Source organism: Fusarium mangiferae, assembly GCF_900044065.1.
Source record: "Fusarium mangiferae strain MRC7560 genome assembly, contig: FMAN_scaffold017, whole genome shotgun sequence".
Taxonomy (NCBI): Eukaryota; Fungi; Ascomycota; class Sordariomycetes; order Hypocreales; family Nectriaceae; genus Fusarium; species Fusarium mangiferae.
In genome coordinates this window covers 464068-483520 of record NW_024573937.1, presented here as the reverse complement: position 1 = coordinate 483520, position 19453 = coordinate 464068, and the positions used below count along the sequence as shown (strand labels likewise).

General features: G+C 48.9%; 8 protein-coding genes across 8 annotated transcripts; 1 reads left to right on the top strand and 7 right to left on the bottom strand.

Moving 5' to 3' along the window:
* Positions 1-207: 207 nt before the first annotated feature.
* Positions 208-1185, bottom strand: FMAN_03834 (uncharacterized protein; the record flags this gene model as incomplete). Its single annotated transcript, XM_041824261.1, has 2 exons — positions 208-578; positions 633-1185. 2 exons carry the CDS (start codon positions 1183-1185, stop codon positions 208-210), a joined length of 924 nt encoding a protein of 307 aa, XP_041689760.1.
* A 210-nt stretch (positions 1186-1395) lies between these two features.
* FMAN_03835 (uncharacterized protein) lies at positions 1396-3440 on the bottom strand (the record flags this gene model as incomplete). Its single annotated transcript, XM_041824260.1, has 4 exons — positions 1396-1793; positions 1841-2481; positions 2555-2918; positions 2981-3440. 4 exons carry the CDS (start codon positions 3438-3440, stop codon positions 1396-1398), a joined length of 1863 nt encoding a protein of 620 aa, XP_041689759.1.
* A 646-nt stretch (positions 3441-4086) lies between these two features.
* On the bottom strand, positions 4087-5654 carry FMAN_03836 (uncharacterized protein; the record flags this gene model as incomplete). The annotated part of the gene is made up of 3 exons (XM_041824259.1): positions 4087-4227; positions 4284-5095; positions 5156-5654. 3 exons carry the CDS (start codon positions 5652-5654, stop codon positions 4087-4089), a joined length of 1452 nt encoding a protein of 483 aa, XP_041689758.1.
* Positions 5655-6122: 468 nt separating this feature from the next.
* Positions 6123-7507, top strand: FMAN_03837 (putative NADPH2 dehydrogenase chain OYE2; the record flags this gene model as incomplete). Its single annotated transcript, XM_041824258.1, has 5 exons — positions 6123-6551; positions 6598-6716; positions 6772-6801; positions 6851-7331; positions 7379-7507. The coding sequence occupies 5 exons, from the start codon at positions 6123-6125 to the stop codon at positions 7505-7507; spliced, it is 1188 nt and encodes a 395-aa protein (XP_041689757.1).
* Positions 7508-7847: 340 nt separating this feature from the next.
* Positions 7848-8819, bottom strand: FMAN_03838 (putative alpha-L-arabinofuranosidase precursor; the record flags this gene model as incomplete). Its single annotated transcript, XM_041824257.1, has 1 exon — positions 7848-8819. The coding sequence occupies one exon, from the start codon at positions 8817-8819 to the stop codon at positions 7848-7850; it is 972 nt and encodes a 323-aa protein (XP_041689756.1).
* A 1803-nt stretch (positions 8820-10622) lies between these two features.
* FMAN_03839 (uncharacterized protein) lies at positions 10623-11567 on the bottom strand (the record flags this gene model as incomplete). The annotated part of the gene is made up of 1 exon (XM_041824256.1): positions 10623-11567. One exon carries the CDS (start codon positions 11565-11567, stop codon positions 10623-10625), a length of 945 nt encoding a protein of 314 aa, XP_041689755.1.
* Positions 11568-12709: 1142 nt separating this feature from the next.
* FMAN_03840 (uncharacterized protein) lies at positions 12710-15729 on the bottom strand (the record flags this gene model as incomplete). The annotated part of the gene is made up of 2 exons (XM_041824254.1): positions 12710-15187; positions 15235-15729. The coding sequence occupies 2 exons, from the start codon at positions 15727-15729 to the stop codon at positions 12710-12712; spliced, it is 2973 nt and encodes a 990-aa protein (XP_041689754.1).
* A 441-nt stretch (positions 15730-16170) lies between these two features.
* Positions 16171-18463, bottom strand: FMAN_03841 (putative laccase precursor; the record flags this gene model as incomplete). The annotated part of the gene is made up of 9 exons (XM_041824253.1): positions 16171-16353; positions 16411-16445; positions 16496-17494; positions 17544-17678; positions 17728-17745; positions 17792-17852; positions 17899-18020; positions 18067-18184; positions 18233-18463. The coding sequence occupies 9 exons, from the start codon at positions 18461-18463 to the stop codon at positions 16171-16173; spliced, it is 1902 nt and encodes a 633-aa protein (XP_041689753.1).
* Between the last annotated feature and the right edge of the window lie 990 nt (positions 18464-19453).

Here is a 19453-nt window from a genome sequence, read left to right as displayed (position 1 = left end):
ATACTACACTATCATTTATTGTTGTATCTTGGCAGGGGATAAGATAATCAGCTAGCGTAGCTTATCTATCGCACGCGGGGTTGGGACCAACCATGTGATAGACAAGGCTACCCGGATATTACGGCGACAAAAGATCCTGGTTTCTCAGTAGAGGAACAATAATTGTCCGCCAAGGTTTGATATGCTTATTCGCTAGCTTGATTATGCCTACAAAAGACTAAAGATGGTTGCGCTAACACCAAGGAAGACAGCAGGCCCCAAACCTCCAACTCGCGACGCCAGGTTCTCATCTTCCTCTGGCTCTTCATCCTCCCCTTCCAGCTCCAACTGGGGCTTTCGACTACCCGGAACAGCCTGGTCTGGGGCAATACATATCAGCCTATTCGTACCAGCCGATGAAAACAGCAACGGAATGGTCTGCTGAACCCTCAAATCATACATGTCAAAATCTTTCCGGTCCTCATCGCCGATAAGCCCAGCCCACAAGCCACTGCCAAAAGTCATATAATCTTTCGGCAGATCAAGATATGGCATCTTATCTATCGAACAATGCGGCGGGTCGAAATGCCGCGGAGTGGCTGAGAAAATAGTCAGCGTGTGTAGTCACATATCCGAGATTGGTTCAGAAATACATTGACTGAACCAAAGGTACTCCCTGCATTCGTCGCTGAAGTCTAGAGAATGCAGACCCGGACATTTACGAGAAAGCCATGTAACATTATACGTTGCGTTCTCGAATTCCCTGATGCATTTCTCGCTAATGACGCCTTTGCACGAGTGCTCTGCGTACGTTATGTCTTCAGGAGCATCCACGTCCGGCGGGTTCTCAGAAGTCCTGTTTACGGCCTTCAACATGGACGAGCAGACCCGTGTATCTGTCCGTCCGGCGGAGTATCTCGAGCTTGTAATTGTTTTATGAACGCTTATAAAAACACTGAGCTCTTGACTGGTATCGACGTCTCCAAATACGAGATCTGGCCCACGTCTGTCGGTTATAGCGGCGGTTATGTACCATGGCCAATTTTGTCCTGGGAATCTGGTGCGTGCTGTGCGCGTTGAGTTGTAGATCAAGTAGCCCTCATCAAGGTCTCGGATCTCGGTAGGGCAGTCTTTGGGCAGCGAGGAGTTCTGCGCAAGACATATTCCTGTCAGGTATAGGAAAATAGCAACGAATATTCGAAACATCGTGTGGATTTTGATAATAATTATGAACTGGCAGCGATAAATCTGAGTATTGAGGAGCCCCTGTCAGAGGGGAATAGCAAGATACCTAGATATACCTTTCATGCTTTTTGGCCCCCATTTTACATGACTTCATTGCAGTTCTCGGCGTTTCCTGTTTAGCTGTGCCAAGAAGTCCTTTAAGCTTATTCGCTAGTCTGATTATGCTACAGCCTACAGCAGACTCAAGATCATAATGCCAACACTGAGGAAAACAGCCCCCAAACCTCCAACTCGCGACGCCGTGTTCTCATCATCTTTCCCTTCTTCTTCTTCTTCTTCCTCTTCCTCGGTTCCTTCTAGCTTCAGCTCGGGCTTTCGACTGCCCGGGACAATCTTGCTGGGAGTAGCACACACCAACTTCCTGTCACTGATGCCACCGCCTGATACCACCGTGAATATTGGAACGGTCTGCTGAACCATTGCATCATAAGAGTCAAAATCATCGTATTCGACACCACTTCCTAACCATGACGATATAGAACCGCCATACGTCCAATAGCCATCAGGAACATCGAGATGTGGTATCTTGCCGATTGTGCAATTCTCCGTGGATAGATTCCGCGTCAAGACTAATCCAAAGTTAATAATCCGTTGCATAGAGGACCTTTCAAATCACCTGTCTGCTTTAAAGTAAGATGCTTTTTGCATTCTTTGCTAAGCTTAAAAGCCTCGGAAATCGGACAATTCCTCCCAGCGCGTATCGGGAGAGTCGAAACCTCGAATTCCTTGATGCATACGTCGCTTATGACGCCTTTGCAGGACCCGTCTGCCTCGTCTGGATTCTCAGAGCTGCTGTTGAGTCCTTGGAACATGTATGAACAGATCCCGATGGTATCATTCTCGACTGATCCTACAAGGGGTCGGGGAACACTTATAAAATTCTTGATCCATTGCCTGGAGTGACCGCCATCAAACGTGCGTTTCGGGTCGCGTTCGTCGGTCACAGCAGTGCTGATGTACCATATATTTAGACTTTTCTGTGCCTTGAGCTTCAGGGGCAGGGTACCCGATGCGTTAAAGACGATGGCGCGCCTGTCGACAGCATCTGTAAATTCGCTAGGGCTGCAGTCTTCCGTTGATGAGGGGTTTTGGGCGAGGCATGTTCTCAAGAGGCATAGCCATATAAGGGCGAACGTTCTAAACATTCTGCACTGTTCACTGGCAATGCCAGACTGATAGTTAAAGTAAAGTCGTGCACTGTCGAGGGCGGGGATGACCTGATAAATATTCTTCAGATTCTGGCCCCCAACTATATGACTTCATGGCAGTCCTTGGCGTTTAGCTGTGCCAGGCGATCCTATAAACTTATTCGCCAGTCTGATTATGCTACAAAAGACCAAATATCATAACGCTAATACAAAGAAAAACAGCCCCCAAGCCTCTAGCTCGTGACGCCATATTCTCATCTTCTTGATCTCCTAACTTTGATTTGGGTGTCCGACTACCAGCAACCACCTGGTTAGGAGCAATGCACAGCAGCTTACTTTCACTGCTATCATTACCCTTTGCTACAGACATCAACACAGGAATAGTTTCCTGAACTCTTCTATCGTAACGGTCAAAATCCTCGCTATCCCCATCACCATCAAAGCCTGCCCAATTCCCAGTGCCAAAAGTCGTGTAATTAGCTGGAAGATTGAGATGCGGCATCTCATCGAGTGAACAGCGCGTCGCAGAAAAGTTCCGTGCCATAACTAAGAGGAAGAACACATTTAGTTAGTGATACAGCCGGACACCAGAGAAAGTCAATACCTACTATTGCCGACAAATACCTGATTCCCACATTCCGTGCTCAAGTTTGGTCTCAGTGAGATAAAGTCAGGGCATTCTTGGCCGAGCGCAGGGACAGATCGGGTTGCATTCTCATATTCCTCGATACATTTGTCGCTTATGACTCCCCTGCACGAGTATTCCGCATTATCCGCATTGTCGGTGGTTTTGTTGATACTTCCCATCATTTGCGAACAGACCCGGATGTCTCTTCCATCTCTACTTGCACCATATCCTCGTGGAACGCTAACGAAAACACTGAGCTCTTGACTCGAGTCGAGCCTAGAGCTACGCCCAGCTGGGAACTTGCCGTTAGGGGGGCGCACGTCTGTGACAGCGGCAGTTATATACCAGGGTCTCGATTGTCCTTTGAATTTGTAGGACAGTGTGCGTGTCGAGTTGTAGATCAGACGGTCCTCACTATCGCCGACGCGCCGAAGTTCCATTGGGCAATTACTGAGTGACTGTGCCAAACATGCTCCTGATAGGTAGAACAAGATAGCTGCCACAAATCTGTGTCTGTGCAGTTTTTCCATTCTTAGTATCAACGGAAAATTAGTAGCACCACGGAACTGAACTCGTTGATGCTTTTGGGAGGGATGCGGGAATGACTGAACTTATTGCTACGAGAGGGAAATGAATTACACGTTAAATGCTCTTCGCGTTTTGGCCCCCAACTACATGACTTCATCGCGATCCCCGGAGTTACCTGATGAAGAATCCTTCGCAATGCAAATCCCCTGCTCAGCGCGTCATGAAAGCGCCAAGGCGGCGCAAGCTGAGCCAAGACGTCCTAATTGGTGATCATCGCTTAAAGTCTCCGGTATTTTAAATGGACTGACATGTTGGTCGGGAGAATGACGTATTATTACATATCAGCTTTGACGAATGACTGTTTGTTCGCTACCTGTGACAAAAGTGTCACATTGGGGGCCATTCATGCCTTGGGTATGCGGTGTTGTTGAGCTGGGACTTGTTTTTGGCTTTGATATGTTGGTAGGCTAGAATCTCTGAGGTTGGTTGAACAGATCGAAGTCGGTGTATCTGCCTTCCTGCAGGAGCTCATTGGTCCTAGTTGTGAAATCTTCTGACTCAATATCCAACGTTTGTGGGATGATGGGTAAATCCCTTTTCATTAATCCAAGAGAATGTTCCAGCAAGAACCTGACCATCCATCCATCCAACTTGTGGCTTTCTGTCGACAAAAGGCAGAGCTTTTGAAAAGTCATCAACCTATTTATCTAGTACATGTCAGTATTATATATGAATCATCAGAACTTGGGTCCCACCATGGCTTCCGTGGCTGGCCAGTATTGTCGAAGTTCAATCAGCGCTTCAAAATTCGTATTCAATTCCTGTCGCGCTTTTGGGATATCTTCCGGCTCTCCTAACAAAAGCGTGTGTAATAGAACAGCCGATGCCACGGTAGTCATGTGTCCAACGGTTGGGTAGTTCTGCTGACATCCACTCATCTGTCGAGAGGTGTGTAACAAACTGCTGAAAGACGAAGCGTGGGATTTGCACAGCGCGACGTGATCTTCTTGTCCAATGTACGATTGCTCTTTTGTCTCAAGGGAGTTGAAGTAGACCAGTGCGGAGAGGTGATGAAATATCAGATGAAGCGCGATGAAATGTCCTCCTAAGTCGTTCTGTTGGTGGCTGTAGATATTCTGTATCGTCATCTGCATATTCTCCGGCAGATTGGCCTTCCATGATTCGAGCTTCTGACCGATGAGCTTGATGGCATCACATTTGACCTTCGGTTCCATGTCTCCCTTGGCCATAGAGCGGTTCAGGCCTTGAATGTGACCAAAGTATTGGATCAAGGTCACCATATGAGCAAAGATACCCGCAGTTCGACTAGAACTGTGGAGTGAGGACAAAGGGCTAAGGCGTTTGAAGGACGTTTCGTCGATAGGCAGAGGAGATGACTCAGGACAGTGAGGATTATCCAAGTGCCGGGGTATGCCAAGACCAGAGGAGCACCAACGATCGAGTATGTAAAGTGACCACCAACTTCTAAGGGCTGTCTCACTGGCGATACTTGGCTCATCCACCGAAAAGTTAAGCTGAAGAACCTCAGCCATACCAATCGCAATTCCTGCAAGGCATCAGTAAGACTCGAAGCTTATACAGCCATATCCGCAACAAGTAAACTCACGTAGAAACAATGTCTCTGAAGAAGTATGGCAGTTCCCAGCACTGAGAAGTGACAAAAGAATACAAGTTTGCACATGCTCAATACACACTTTCTCAAGATCTGCTTGTACAAGCCTCTTCGCCTCCTTCGTCAACGGACTCTCCAAGGCGCGATGCTCAGACTTGGGCGAGAACTTTGAGCCTAGAGCACATATAGCGTAGAGCAAGGCATCTCCAATCTCCTTACTGCGAACTTGTCTCCGAAGTGTTTCTTGGTGGAAAATACTATGGGCCCGGCCGTCAAGATGCGTCAGATAAGACTCCACACACTGAATAGCCAACTCATCGGTCAGCTCGGGCACAAATTCGTGGTTTTCTTTGGGTGCAGATGTAGTTTGTGAGCTAACGTGCGAGGAGCAGACTAGGTTCTTGCGCTGACAGGTGTTACACGGCGAATCGATCGTCTGCTTTACACACCGCCTCTTGGCCTCTCTACATTGAAGACAAGAGGTTGCTTTCATCGCTGAATTGGATTAATAATGTCTTTTCGTGGGATCAAATGGTCGAGACTGGGTAGTTGAGCGGATGATAGGGATTATTAATGATGAACCAATCGCAACTTTGTTTGGCCGAAAGTCTCCTGACAGGCTGCGGCCCCGCTTGCGGAGTGTTGAAGCTGTGATTCGTCACTGGATTTCGGAGTCGGAGACGCTTGAGCTGGGAATTTGAGAGCTGCTAAGTGTCAGGTACTTCGTCACTAATATTAGTAGGGTAAGTACTTATCGTCTAACAGCAGCGATATACAGTTTATATCATTTCTAGTCTTGAAAGACCATGCTGCAATTGTAAGATGAGACCAGAGAAGATATTTTGTAGTATTTAAAGTCTCCGTTTTCTCTCGTGGACTGATCTTGTACTTGGTTCAGCAGCATTCACTTCAATCATCCGAAGCATTACTTCAAATCTATATCAGCACATTCCACTCCATCATGGCAAACCTTCTCGGACCAATCACAGTAGGAGGCAAACTCCCCCTCAGGAACCGTATAGTCATGGGTTCAATGACTCGTAACCGTTGCATCGACAATAACAAACCTGGCCCGGCCCAAATCAAGCACTACGCCGATAGAGCCAAGTACGGCACTGGTCTCATCGTTACAGAGGGCACTTTCGTCGATTGGACTGGCTGCGACTGGAAACACGCCCCCTTCATGGTTACCCAGGAACATGCAGACGCTTGGCGAAGAGTGACTGATGCAGTTCACGAAGTTGGTGGGAAAATCTTCTTCCAGGCCTGGCATGCTGGGAGGTGTCAGCATGATCAGTTGCCTATCATGAAAGAGAAGGGTGCCAAGGTTCTGGCTCCTTCTGTTATTAAAGCTCATGGAGGGAAATATCGAGACTTGCCTGGAATGCCTGTAAGTTTCTCCTGAGGATGATGAACGAAGGCTGATTAAAAAGTAGGGACATACGGCCAATATCGAGGCCATTGCAGATGTCAAGTCTGTTGTCGACACTTACAGACGAAGCTGCGAGCTGGCTAAAGCAGCTGGATTTGACGGTGTTGAGCTCCTTGCTCAAGGGTAACAAATGACATTACCATTGGCACCTCTGGGCAATTTCTAACTGACATTTAAGCGGTTATCTGCCTCAACAATTTCTCAGCAGGTCAGTCATATCAATCTTGTCAATACCAGGTTAGGTGCTTATTGTGTAGCCGTGCGAATCAACGCACCGACGAATATGGTGGTTCAGTCGAGAACAGATGCCGCTTCACCCTCGAACTCGTCGATGCAATCGCCGCCGTCTTCAACGGACCAGAGTATATCTGTGTCAAGATTAACCCCACAGACCATCTCAACGATTCTATCGTGGACTTTGACGAGATGAAAGAGACTTATACGTACCTCATCACCGAGCTTGTCAAACGAAAGGTCGGGATTATTAACCTTGGCCGTCGTGGTGCCGAAACATCCCCCGGTTCAGGGGAATTCTTTGGGCCTCTCCCTCGGCCTGAAGGCTATCCTCTCCCCCGTGGCTATGATCCAGTTCTTGGCTTTGGGAACCTCGTTAAGTTTCCTGGTAGTCCGACTTTGCTTATGGCCAATCATGATTATACTGTTGAGGAGGCTGATGCTCTTGTTGGAGCAGGCAAACTCGATATGATTACGTTTGCGAGAGTCTTCATCTGGAATCCGGTGAGTAGTACAAAGTCAAAGTATTCCAAATCTAACTAGTTGGAAAGGATCTTGTTTCTCGTATCACTCACGGAATACCTCTTGCCGAGAATGATAGAGGCCCTTGGGTTTTTTATGGGCTGGGCAAGAGTCCAGACGAAGGCTACAATGATTGGCCAGTAGCCTCAACCACATAGACATCACGAGAGCAAGTAGAAGTGTTATTTGCCGCTGAGACTCATGGCTGAGAGCTTAAATCAGCCGAGAGAACTTAGTGACTAGAGCAAGCATAGACAGTCACTAGACTCTTCACACAATACCAGTTGGGGACAGATGTTTGAGAAATATGTGCATTGTTCCATTCAAATGAATGTGACTTGATAATATACGAGCAGATAACTATGTACAGATGAATGAGCGTCATGGATGAATCACCATGATAATCCCATTTGCAACGCAAAACTGGGTGTCCAGCATCCACGTCTGTGCAAACCCTAGGAGACAGAGAAACAGTGATGGCACTTTTTCTCAATCCGCTTACTTCTTGAGAGTGAGCAGACCAGGGCGGTAAGGAAGAGAGTTGTAGTCGCCACCAACGTTGGGGTTGCGGCCCTGGTAGAGGAGCTGGAGGTTGCAAGGGTCGACAGGGAAGGTTTGGTCGTTGCTGGTTCGGATCAGCTCTCCGTGGCTGATGTCGTTGGTCCAGGTAGCACCACTGTTGGCCTTGCCGGCGAAGGGGTTGGACTCGGTGCCGGCGTTGACGGTCCAGGTGCCGTCGAGGCTGTTGGCAGTGAAAGAGCGGAAGTATCGTCCGTTGTTGCCCATGGCCTCGACGATCATGAGGTACTTGTTCAGACCCTTGAGGGAGTAGACCTGTACGGCCTCGAAGAGGTTGGCCTTAGTGTCCTGCATGATGACTTGCGACGCGGAGCCGAAGCTACCGGGGAAGTTGCCAATGGGCATGCTGGCGCGGTAGATGCGGCCGTTGTCACCGGCGAAGAACAGGTACATGTTCTTGCTGTCACCAATGACGGTCTGGTCGATGGGACCAGTGTCCGAGTCGGAGATAGAGCCGGTGAAGAGAGGCTGAGCAGCAGACCAACCGTTGGGGTTGGTGGGGTTGCTGGAAGTCCTGTAGGAGAACTTGGTAGGGCCCCACTGGTGGGCGAGGATCCAGATATTCTTGGGCTGGAAGTAGAACAGAGTAGGGGCGACAGCGGTAGAGCTCATGCCGGTCTGAGTGGCGGAACTGAGCTGGTTGAGGTTGGAGACGGGGCTGAAGGCCATGGATCCCCAGCTACTGCCGAAGATGGTGGCGTAGACGAGCTGGCCGCCGTTGTAGGGAGCGACGGTGAAGTCCTTGAGGGACTTCCAGCCGTTCTTGGGCTCGGCGAGGACACCACTGGAAGTCCACTTGTAGGAGGTGGGGAGCTGGCACTGGGCTACGACATCGCCGACAGAGGCGAGGAGCAGCAGACCGCTGGAGAGCAGGCTGAGATCGTACTTCATGGTGATATCGGGTTGAGGAGATGAGGAGATGTGAGGTTGTGATGATACAGAAGAAGAAAGACTGATCGACGAGGAGGAAGTCAGTAAATTATATATGAAATAGTAGATGGACTATGCATGGCGAGATGGCCCTTAATTTGTATGGGGATCATTCGTTGCCGGGGAATCATCCAGCTGGCATTGGAGGAGAAAAATATCGTGTATCCACTGGAATACAACGATACAACCCAGTCTTGTTCTAGATCATCCGAACAATGACCCAAACAAGGATCGATCGAGGACTGCTAAACGAGTCTGAACGAGCGTTCTTCCTTTTGGAACCACGGAGACGGATCCGAGTGTTTCTGCTTTGGGGTTAGCTCGATCGGGGCCCAGGTACACTTGGCTTACGCTAATTTAACCAGAGGAGCAGAGTACCTTAGCTCCTTTACCTGTTGCGAGTCAGTCAGCTCTACCGTGCGTGCGTGCGTTTGCCTGAAGCTGAAGCAGTGACGAATACATACACCACGTATGGATATCCATATGGAGAGTATAAACTTTCTTGTTTGGGTCCTGCAGGAAACGGTCGACACGGCATGTTTCTCGGCTTCATCTAGAAAATCGATTTGCCAAGCTGAATCATAGTGGGTTTCATCTTGGCAGGCCTGGTTTCAGCCTCCACTTTGTCATCTCATTGGGGCCCTCCCGCGGGATACGAGAAGGCCAGCACCAGGCGTGACCACCACATGATGTCCGTTCCCAAATGGACTGATGCAGTCATTACTATGAACAGTCTAGTTTACGATGCCATGTGGCGAGCAAATGTGTATGCACCCCAGGAAAGAATGAGCAGGATATTGGCGCACCTATAGCATTGCACCGTTCGTCGGTAAATCTAGTCAACACCCCAGATTCGTCCCTGAAAGCAAAAACAACCCCGGCACGGCAAAGGACCTCATTAGGCTAAAATCCATCGCGGTCAGCGATTGTCATATATTACTAGCGTGCCAGTAGAATTTAACTACTGATATGTTGTTTCACACCCAGCTGTTATTCCGCCTATCAGACCCAACCTGGTATTTAACGGTGAACTTTGACCTGTATTTTAGCCAGATTTGGTGTAAGCGGGCGAATTAAACTATCGCGAGATGCATAGGAAATAGGGAATAGCAACTACAGAATGCGGGGGATGGAAATGCGGAGTGCATATAACCGTGTAAGTCAAGATATCACGAAGTTCAAGTGTTATGAGGATGGGGATCTTGCTGGCGGTGAGTGAAGTGAGGGTGAGGAGGATTGAGCAAGATGGCTTTGAATAAGGCTGAATGTTTTCCCACGGAACTCGGCTTCTTTCATGTTTGATGTTGAATGTCAAGGCGAGAACAAAGTGGGTTTGTCATAGCGTGATGGACGTCCCCTTGAAACGCCAAGTAATATCCGTTTCCTGGATGCGATAAGATAGGACGATCAAAAGGGGTAATGGAGGCGAGGCCTAGTGCTACATTTTGATAAGATAAGACAATGAGGCCATTGAAGCTCACCCTATACTCGGGAATATTAAAAATTTAATAATTAGCATACAGTAATGGCATAACCTTAACTCTAATAGAGAGTAATAACATAGTTTTAAGCACCTTACCGTGAAAAATAGTATCTCAAACTCTTACTTAGTCCTAAAACTGTATTTACAGTATAATTTCTAGAGTTCATTTTGAAAGGACGAAACTATGAAATTAACTGTTCATCGCTCCGATACTCAAATATATAGTAGGGAAACAATGTATTTCTATGGCGCATATCTGGTGCATATCTATTCTAAGCAGTCTATGCATTCGGCATATGATCATTCATCCAGTTCTCCTTTTCTATCCGCAACGATCTTTGCCCCCATTTAATAGTCATCCACGCCCCAATCGCTCCCCAAACCGATGGAACCACCCATCCAAGCGTATATCCAACCTCAACCGGCAAGACCCACGCCAACACGATCAAAACAATGCTCACAACCGACCCAGTAATCGCCCAAGCCCAGAGCATCTCCACAAGCATCCTTCGAAACCTCGGCGACGCGTTATATCGCGCCATAGCCGCCTCTCTATACTCCTTCCCAGCACCTCCATCACAAGCCGTGATATCCTCCATGATCGTGAATGTAAGGGGTGGATATTTATCGCCGACGACATGGGAGCTTAAGCGGTGAAGGCGAAGTCTCCAGCCGAAATGATACGCTATCCCCGTCCAGATCATGTACGATGTTACCATTAGGATACCGACGGGCATGATGATACTCAGACCCCTCATCATCGGCGGATCAGGGATGCTGAATCCAATCATAAGCGCCGTCATGACAAAGTACGGTGGTCCGAGAACAAGATGCACCGTATCGAAACTCCATCGTCCCGCGCCGTTGAGAGGCCGATACGTATCGCGCTTCAGCGCAAGTCGTAGTCCGCGAAGACCGTACTCTCCACCAGATATAAACCCGAACATCGCCGTTATGATGGCAAACATGGCGCCCGGTCGTAAATCGGTGAGATTTGAGATCGTGAAGTAGAAGATAATCGGGATGAGTGTGCATTCTGTCAAAATGAGGAACCAGAATAGAAAGATCATCAACTTGTGCTCGTGGAGGTTGTACGGTAGTGGCGGAGGACCGCGCGCGATAGGATCAGGCTGTTCATTCTTGCTCGGCATAGACGGCGTGCTCGGCGCAGACGAGAGCGTTATGTTCTCCGTCCCCGCCACGTTATTCGAAGCAGTCGTCGCCATTGTGAGGAAAGCTGGTGTGCATAAGCTTAAAAATAAGCTTATTTTGCAAAAACACTACACAGGACACAAAGCAGCATTAAATCACTCAGGGGGCACACTCTCTGTTTTATTCTAGTGATTAGTGGTACGTCAGTGGCAAAAGATTAGTGACAGACAAGTGCGTCAGAAAGGTCTTGGTATTTGAAGGATGGAGCGGGCGATGATGCTATTTTTGCTTGGCGTGAGCGCTGAAGGATGCAATGCCAAGGGGTGAGAAAACAAGATTGGCTAATTGGAGAGGCTTGGTTAGAGGAGATAGGAGATTTAAATCCGGGGATGTAACGTCGAATGTGAGAGAATTGGATCGATGATGACTGATTTGAGTCTTCGCTTTCGTTTTTACTCGGGTTTTGCGTACTCGTTCCTGAGATGGTGCTAAAGTGTTTGTCATTGTGGGATGATAATAAACTTCAAGTGCTGTCTTTTGAACACGCAACAACAGAAACCAGAATAGCGTTCAAGCTTACTTCAGTGGACAGCAGGGAAGAATGATAAGATATGATACTGATAACGCATCATTGGCACACGTAACTACCGGCGCTGATCTACAATAGAACCAGCGTCTTATTACCGACCCGGACGTCCGTACGGACAAGGGTGACAATCAGGCCAATCCTCCGCATCTTCCGGGCCGTAGACACAACAATGCCGGACGAGCAACTCTCACCGTGGACCTAAATCAGCATCACTATTCAATGTGGACTGACCTACGGCGACAAGCTTAAATCTCACGAGGCATATCGCCGAGGACTACAATACTCCGTAGAGGTCGGATAATACGCCGCCCGAACGCGAGATCGGTAAGACCAAAAGTTTATTCTTCGCGAGCTTGAGTGTGATGCTATAGGTGGAGGAACAACTACGCGGCCATTTCTACACCGACATGTCGTGGGTAATGTCAATGCAGAGTTACCTTCGGAAGGAATTATCCATCGAGTGAGGACATGCTCGACGATGTGATCTGAACGCGACAGAGATCGCCTCACTACTAAATCGCAGCATCACACAATGCACTCCCTGTATCTTCGAACCAAAACAAAACATGGGTATTCGTGTACTGTTCTAACCTAACTCCCCTCAGAAGCCCAGTCCCTCCTCCTCTTCTAGCTCGTCACCAGATCCGGAAAATACCTCTTAAGACTACTATCCAGCATCCGTATCCCCACGGGCTTGACGAGATAATTATCCGCTCCCGCCTTGCTCGCCGCCTCCCTGTCCATCTGGCTATCCTGCCCCGTGACGATAAACAGCACCGCCTTGCTGGTCTTCTCCAGCGCCCTGATCTGCCGCGTAGCGCTAATCCCGTCGCACACCGGCATCTGGAGATCCATGAGGATGAGGTCGACCGGCGACGAGGTCTGCTGTTTCTTAAAGAGCTCGACTGCCTGGTGCCCGTCTATGGCGCTCAGGTAGGGAAGGCCGCGCTTCTTGCAGTACATTTCTAGGATGCGGAGGTTCACTGCGTTGTCGTCGACGATGAGGGTCATGGGTTTTGAGGAGGTGGCGGGGATGAGCGGGCGGATGGGAAGGTTGATGGTTGCTGCTTCAATTTGGGATACGGCTTTTGCAACGGATTCGTTTAGCAGTGCTTCGGTTGTTCGTAGAGCGACTGACGAGCCGGCGACGGAACCGTAGCCCTCGTCTGATGCGGACTTTCGATCGCTCTCGGTCGTTGGGTCGGGGGCCGTTAGGAGGGATTTCGGATCTTCGAGGAACGCGGGAGACTGTTGTGGGGATGTTCTTGCTGACTTGCGTAGTCGTGCTAGTAGTTCATCTGCTTTCTGGAGTGCAGTGTCAAGAGCAGATGACGAGAAAGGTCCGTCGACGAATACGATGTTGGTACATGATTCGGGAACCCCTTGTTCATCCGAGTTGGGGACTAGACAGATAGCGACCTGTCCCTTGGGTAGTATTGAATGATATTTCTCTCGTTCGGCCGGATCGCGTATGTAGTCAATGATGTTGAGACAATCTTGCGGGTCGTTCGATGATGTAAAGCCATTTCTGGCCAGATATTTCGCTAAGTTCGAGGACAAGTGTGCGTCAGGTGAATCGGGTGGAAGGTGTCGGTAACTCAATGGCAAGTGCTTGAGCTGCAAGGCTTTTGTTTCGGCGGGAGTAGAACCCGAAGGGCGGATGTCACGGAATGTCGCGCGGAAGTGAGAACCGCGATCGACCTCAGACGACACCAATTCGATCGAACCGTGAAGTAGTGCCGAGAACTTGGTCGCGAGGGTCAAACCAAGCCCGGCGCCAGTCGAATGCTCGCCCACCTTTTCGTACAGATCGAAAATACGACCTTGATCCTCAGGAGGAATACCGCAGCCCGTATCCTCAACATCCACCACGAGCGTCTTTGTATCTTGTATATAGGACTGTGTGACGGTCACTACCCCTTCGGTCGTGTTTTGTAGAGCGTTTACGATCAGTGGAAGGATACTGTCTCGGAAGAGGTTGATATCGACCCGGAGGCCTTCGCTTTCGGAAGTGAGGTTGTGATGGAAGAAGACGGGGGCTCGAGTGCGTGTGTCCCTAAAGGTGAAGTCGGCCAATGCCTTGACGAGTGACGTCTCTAGAGACTCGATGCCATGTGTAGCATATTGTCGTTCGGCAGCAGCGATATCAGCCCAGCGGTTGAGGGTGATCATACTGTTGACGGTCGACATGAGTTCCCTGCCCGCAGTAGAAATCGTGTCAAGGTAGATGGACGACTTCCCCAGCTCAGCAAGCGGCTTCATGATAGCCTCGACGCCAGGGCGCAATGTCGTACTTCCAGGCACTGTCAATGCCCTCAGATCCTCCGTCAAGAGCTCTGCGGCGCCGAGGATACCGTGGATCGGGGTCCGGAGCTGGTGCGATACACCGCGAAGGAACTTCTCTTTCGCTCGCATGACTTCCGTGAGGAGACGCTTCTGCCATCGCTGGGTGAGCATGGTAGCACAAGTGTGCACAAACCAGGCATCGACATCGTCAAATATTCTTCGGAAATCTTTTGTCGCGACGACGAGGACCGATGGACCGAGTTTCGTTTCGCATTGTGCTGAGATGAAGCGTACGACTCGATCTTTTGGTGGTTCGTCGAAATTGGAGTTTGCGATAAAGTCTTCGATGTATTCATCATCCTCCCACAATCCGTGCTTCAAATCTGATGTCGTTGCGGGGTACTGAACCGTCGATTGATCGGTGCCCGTAGACTGCAAACTTATTGACTCGTCGGGGAAGGCTTGTCGGAGTATTCGGAGGATCGGCTCTTGGACGTCTTCGCCCTCGGGTTCTTGTTGGACTGCTGCGATGAGCTCAACAAATCGGTGACGTTCTCGTTGGCGTCGCGCTCGTGCACATTGTATTATGTCGTGGACGATCCAGTCGGCTAATCGAGCGAGTGCAAGCTGCTGTGTCTTGGATAAGGGATCTCGACCTGTCGCTGACGCTACGCACAGCGAACCGAGTCCGACGCATTCACCTGACTCGTGTTGCATTCGCAGCGGGACACCGGCATATGCGATGAGCCCACCGTGTTCGACGTACGGCGATTCGCGGAATCTCCAGTCTTGGAGCATATTTGGTAAGAGGAAAACATTCTATCAAGGCTTAGCGAAGGGCGTCAGAGAGGCAGTGGTGGCTATACTCCAGGTGGTTGAGTAACGGTATGGGCGCAGAGGGTTTCACCACGGGGAAGGATAGCAAGTTGAAGGCCTACCGTGGCCAGACGAATGTACACATTGACATCCAGCACACCAACAACAGCATACTCCCAGCCCGACGACTCCTGAGCAAGACAGGCCTTCTCCTGCAGACCCGCGAGGAGTTCAGGCTCGTTGTCTAAATCCCTCGCATAGTACCATAGCATAGACAGCCTCAGCCTTTCATTCTTTGCCAAGCGCGAACGCACATATTTCGAAGACGTCGCACAATGCGCTTCCTGCGGTATCGACGACGGACCGAACGGATCTGGCTTCGGAGGGTAGAAGGACGAATCAGCGTCGGAAGTCCACGACTCTACCGGGACCTTGAAGTTGTTGGCATCGAAGATGGGGCCGACTGCCTTTGGACGTGGAGGGAGGGAATGTTTGTCGATTGTTGAGGAGAGGAGCGCAGCGTCTGCCTTGGGGAAGAAATGCATTTAGTGATGATTATCTATGAAACAATTTGGCGAGGCATGGGGAGGAGGAACTTTTAGGGAAGGGATCGTCGAAAGTTAATGAGAGGAATTGAATTGAATTGAATTTGATGGAGATGGAGAAGGAAAAGACGGGAGAGGGAGGGGCTCGTGACCCAAAACTTAACTGAACGCGGGAATGACAGACACTTTTAGGGGCTGACAAACATGTCGTCATAACTGTTGGTGCCGAGACAAGCGCTATTAATTTAAAAACCGTTTTAATTCTTCAATTTCTCGAATTGAAACACATTTATTTGGTAGAGTTTATGCACTCGATTCAACTAGAGAACCCCCCGCTCAAAATGATACCCTGAAACCTGCGGTAATTCTTCAAAAGTCATGGGGTCGTTTTTGCTAGCCCCAAGCATGCTACGCTGATCTTCCGCCGCTACACTACCTAAACTAGATACCAGAATCCTCCTGAGTCGCGTTATTGTGCTTGTTAAACATGGTATAATACGCAGCCCAGTTCGCACATGTTTCCGAGTACGTAGGTAGAATGCCCGAATTTTTAAACATTGGTCCAATAGTCCTAGGGGACTCAATGAATTGAAGCGCTAGACCTCCCGACGCGTGGAAGGCGATCTGAGGGGGGAGCATTAGTTCCGAGGATCGAGATCGACGAGTTTAGGCGAAACTTACATGACAGTGCATCAGCCAAACACCAGGGTTGTTGACTAGAAACCGTTAGTCCCTGCATATCACGAAAATAAAAGGGATTACTTACTCTGGAAGGCGATAATAATGTACCCATCAACTGGTAGCAGTACAACATCCCGACGAGGAGGGTTCTCCAGCTGAAGAGTAAAATTCTTCGGATTGAACTCTTCAGTGCCAGAATCGAGAAGAACAAAGTCATGTCCGTGAACATGAATGGGATGCGCAACAGGCGCTTGAGTCTTGTACACCTTCCGATGTCCCTTTGTCGTAGAATTATGAATCGACTCTGTGAATTTACCCTCAATGAGAAAAGCAACCCACGTTCCATTCTTGTAGTCAAGAGTCACAGGTTCATACCCAACAGGAAATTGAGGGTTATTCCATCCCTTCTCAGAAGCAATCTTGACAAGACTTAGACTTGGTTCTGCCCAGTCAAGATAGAAGGATGAATTCGCGAGGACCCATTTGTGCATCATGGAGTCTTTCTTGAATTCATTGGGATACCCGACGAGGTGTACTTTGAACGAGTTCTTGATGTAGTCATCGTTGTGCTGTGTGATGCTACGCTTCACAATAGGCTTGAGCTTCTCACTAGGCTCGTCTTGGCACCCGTAGCAGATGTTATCCTCTTTGGGGGGAGGTGTCCAAGGGATGGATTTTGAGGTGGCGTCGTAGCGGATGATGCCAAGATTAGACCTCGCACCGCCATTCTGACAATCGCGAGCGTGCATCCAAAAGTTGACATTTCTGCTATTCTTGCCCTTGACAGCTGTTGCATTCACGATAATGTCGTAGCGCTGACCAATGGCTATGTTGATCAAGTCTGTCTCATACGGCTCAATGGGCACAAAGTCAGTGGCCACGACCCAGAATTTATGGGAGTCAATCCAGAAGGTTGTGTGCGTTGAAGCAGCGGTGTTGACAAGGCTCATCTTGTAAGTCTTGTTTGCTTCGAAGTGGAATGAGGTAAGTTTGGAGTCACCCTTGCAGTTCTTGTCTAGAGAGGGGCAACAGTAGTATTTTCCATTGCCGTTCATGAGCATGCTGTCTGGAGGTGGAGGGCGGCCTTTTATCTATTAGAGCTGATAAGATTCTCTTGGAAGAGGGAGAAGTACCTAAATATTCGAGCTGGACTTGGGAGAAGGTCGTTTTATGAAAGTTGTCAGTGATGAGAACTGGGCCAAGATCAACGTCGTAGTTCATGCTAGTCGGTCCATTGATCTTGAGGGCACCAGCTAGACCATCGGCATCTAACCTAGCGTTAGTAGAAAATGGTGATAGAAGAACACAGATACTAACACTGTAGACTAAAGTGGCCTGAGATTGTTAGATATTGTCAAATATTTTAAGGGACGTGACTCACTGTGATACCACGATGTTCCATATTGTGTAGCTCTCCAACTGTATGTGAAGTTCTCCCCAGGCTGTTCTAATCAGTACATGAACCCGGTGGGAGATGATGATACTCACAGGGATTGGGCATTCCGTCACGCCTGATACGCCGTCCATCCAGTTTGTGTTAAGTTGGCGGATACCATGCCAGTGAATAGAGGTGCCGTTGAAGTTGGTCAATTTGTTCACGACAGTGATTTCTTGAAAGATTAGACAAGACAGGATGACCAAAGCGACGTGACTTACCGAATGTATCCCCCCAGTTCCCCTCGAGAGTCGGTCCAGGATACGTTCCATTGAACAACATCCGATCAACCCAGTACCCATCAGGTGCAATTCTTTCATTAGTAACGTATAAGAGAAACTGCATCCTTCAGTATCGGTCTCACAAGGCCATAGATGAACAACTTACCTTTCGAACTCTGCCTTCTGGAATGACCTCCTCATAATCAGTATGGATGTCAAAGTTAGTCGACCAGCATTTTCTGTTCGTAGGCGAGTTGCAAGCTCCATCAATAGACTCAGCATCAAAAGCATCAACAAGAGAAAGATCTTGGACAGGGGAGTATGTATGAGAGAATTTGGTTTGGTCCGTAAACCGATGAATGAAGAGAAACTCCGTGAGTCTCTTCCAGAAACCCATCTTGAAAGGCACTTGGAAGGTAGCCCGTTGTAAACAGAGAGAAGAGGAGAGGGTAGGAATGGCAGCTGGAAAGGAATGGAGGGTTACGCGGACCCGGATGGAGAATGGATGTTGATATAAACGCCCAACACAGTATCTCCTCACAACAACGCATGCTCCCCAAACAGTTCATGATAAGCAATCCTGTAGCGGCTGAAAAAAAAGCCATGAACTAAAATGTAAAAACCCGCATGGTGGCGTACACGATTATGAACGAAGGCATCGTCAACACGCACGTTATCCGCACAAACTCATTCGTCAATGCGACCCCCAACGTCGTAATATTTGGATCGGTCTAGACGTAAGTTTTCTACGGCATATGTGTAGCTTCGGATTAAGGAATCAGAACAGCGCTGAAATGCAGGATTTCAATAATGCAATGCAGAGGGTAAGCCAAGCATGCAGCTGAGAGCGGGGAAACACCAAAATACGATGCTGGAGCGATAAGACGTGATAAGAGTATACCTCAGTTTACGATTTTGAGTATTTGGTCTAGTTTAGTAGAGAGCCGATTGATTAGGCATGTCTCAGTTCTCCACGCTAGAGTTTGCATCGATAGTCTTGAAACTATCGACTTAAAGCGGATGGGACGCTACCCAAATAGCTCTGGCACGAACTGCTGGCGGGAGAGCTGATTGGACGAGCAAGTATCCTCGCTGGGCGTCGTGCAGTTTTGAGGGATAATTTATTGGAGTGGTTAGGGAGGTTTGATACGACTTCGTGTAGAGGATGGATGGGTTGTGCAGATTGCTGACCGGTCTTGGCCGGGAGGATGCGGGTGAGATGCGTGGCTGGGTGAGGTTGTATCGGTGGGCTAAGATGCGAGACGGCGTGGATTTGGGGTATGACAATAGTTTGATACTCGTTTACTTAGGTCTGTTCACTCAGTATGAGCTTGAATCTGCCTGTATATGTCCCGGAGAATGAGATTGAGGTATTAAAGGCCCAGTC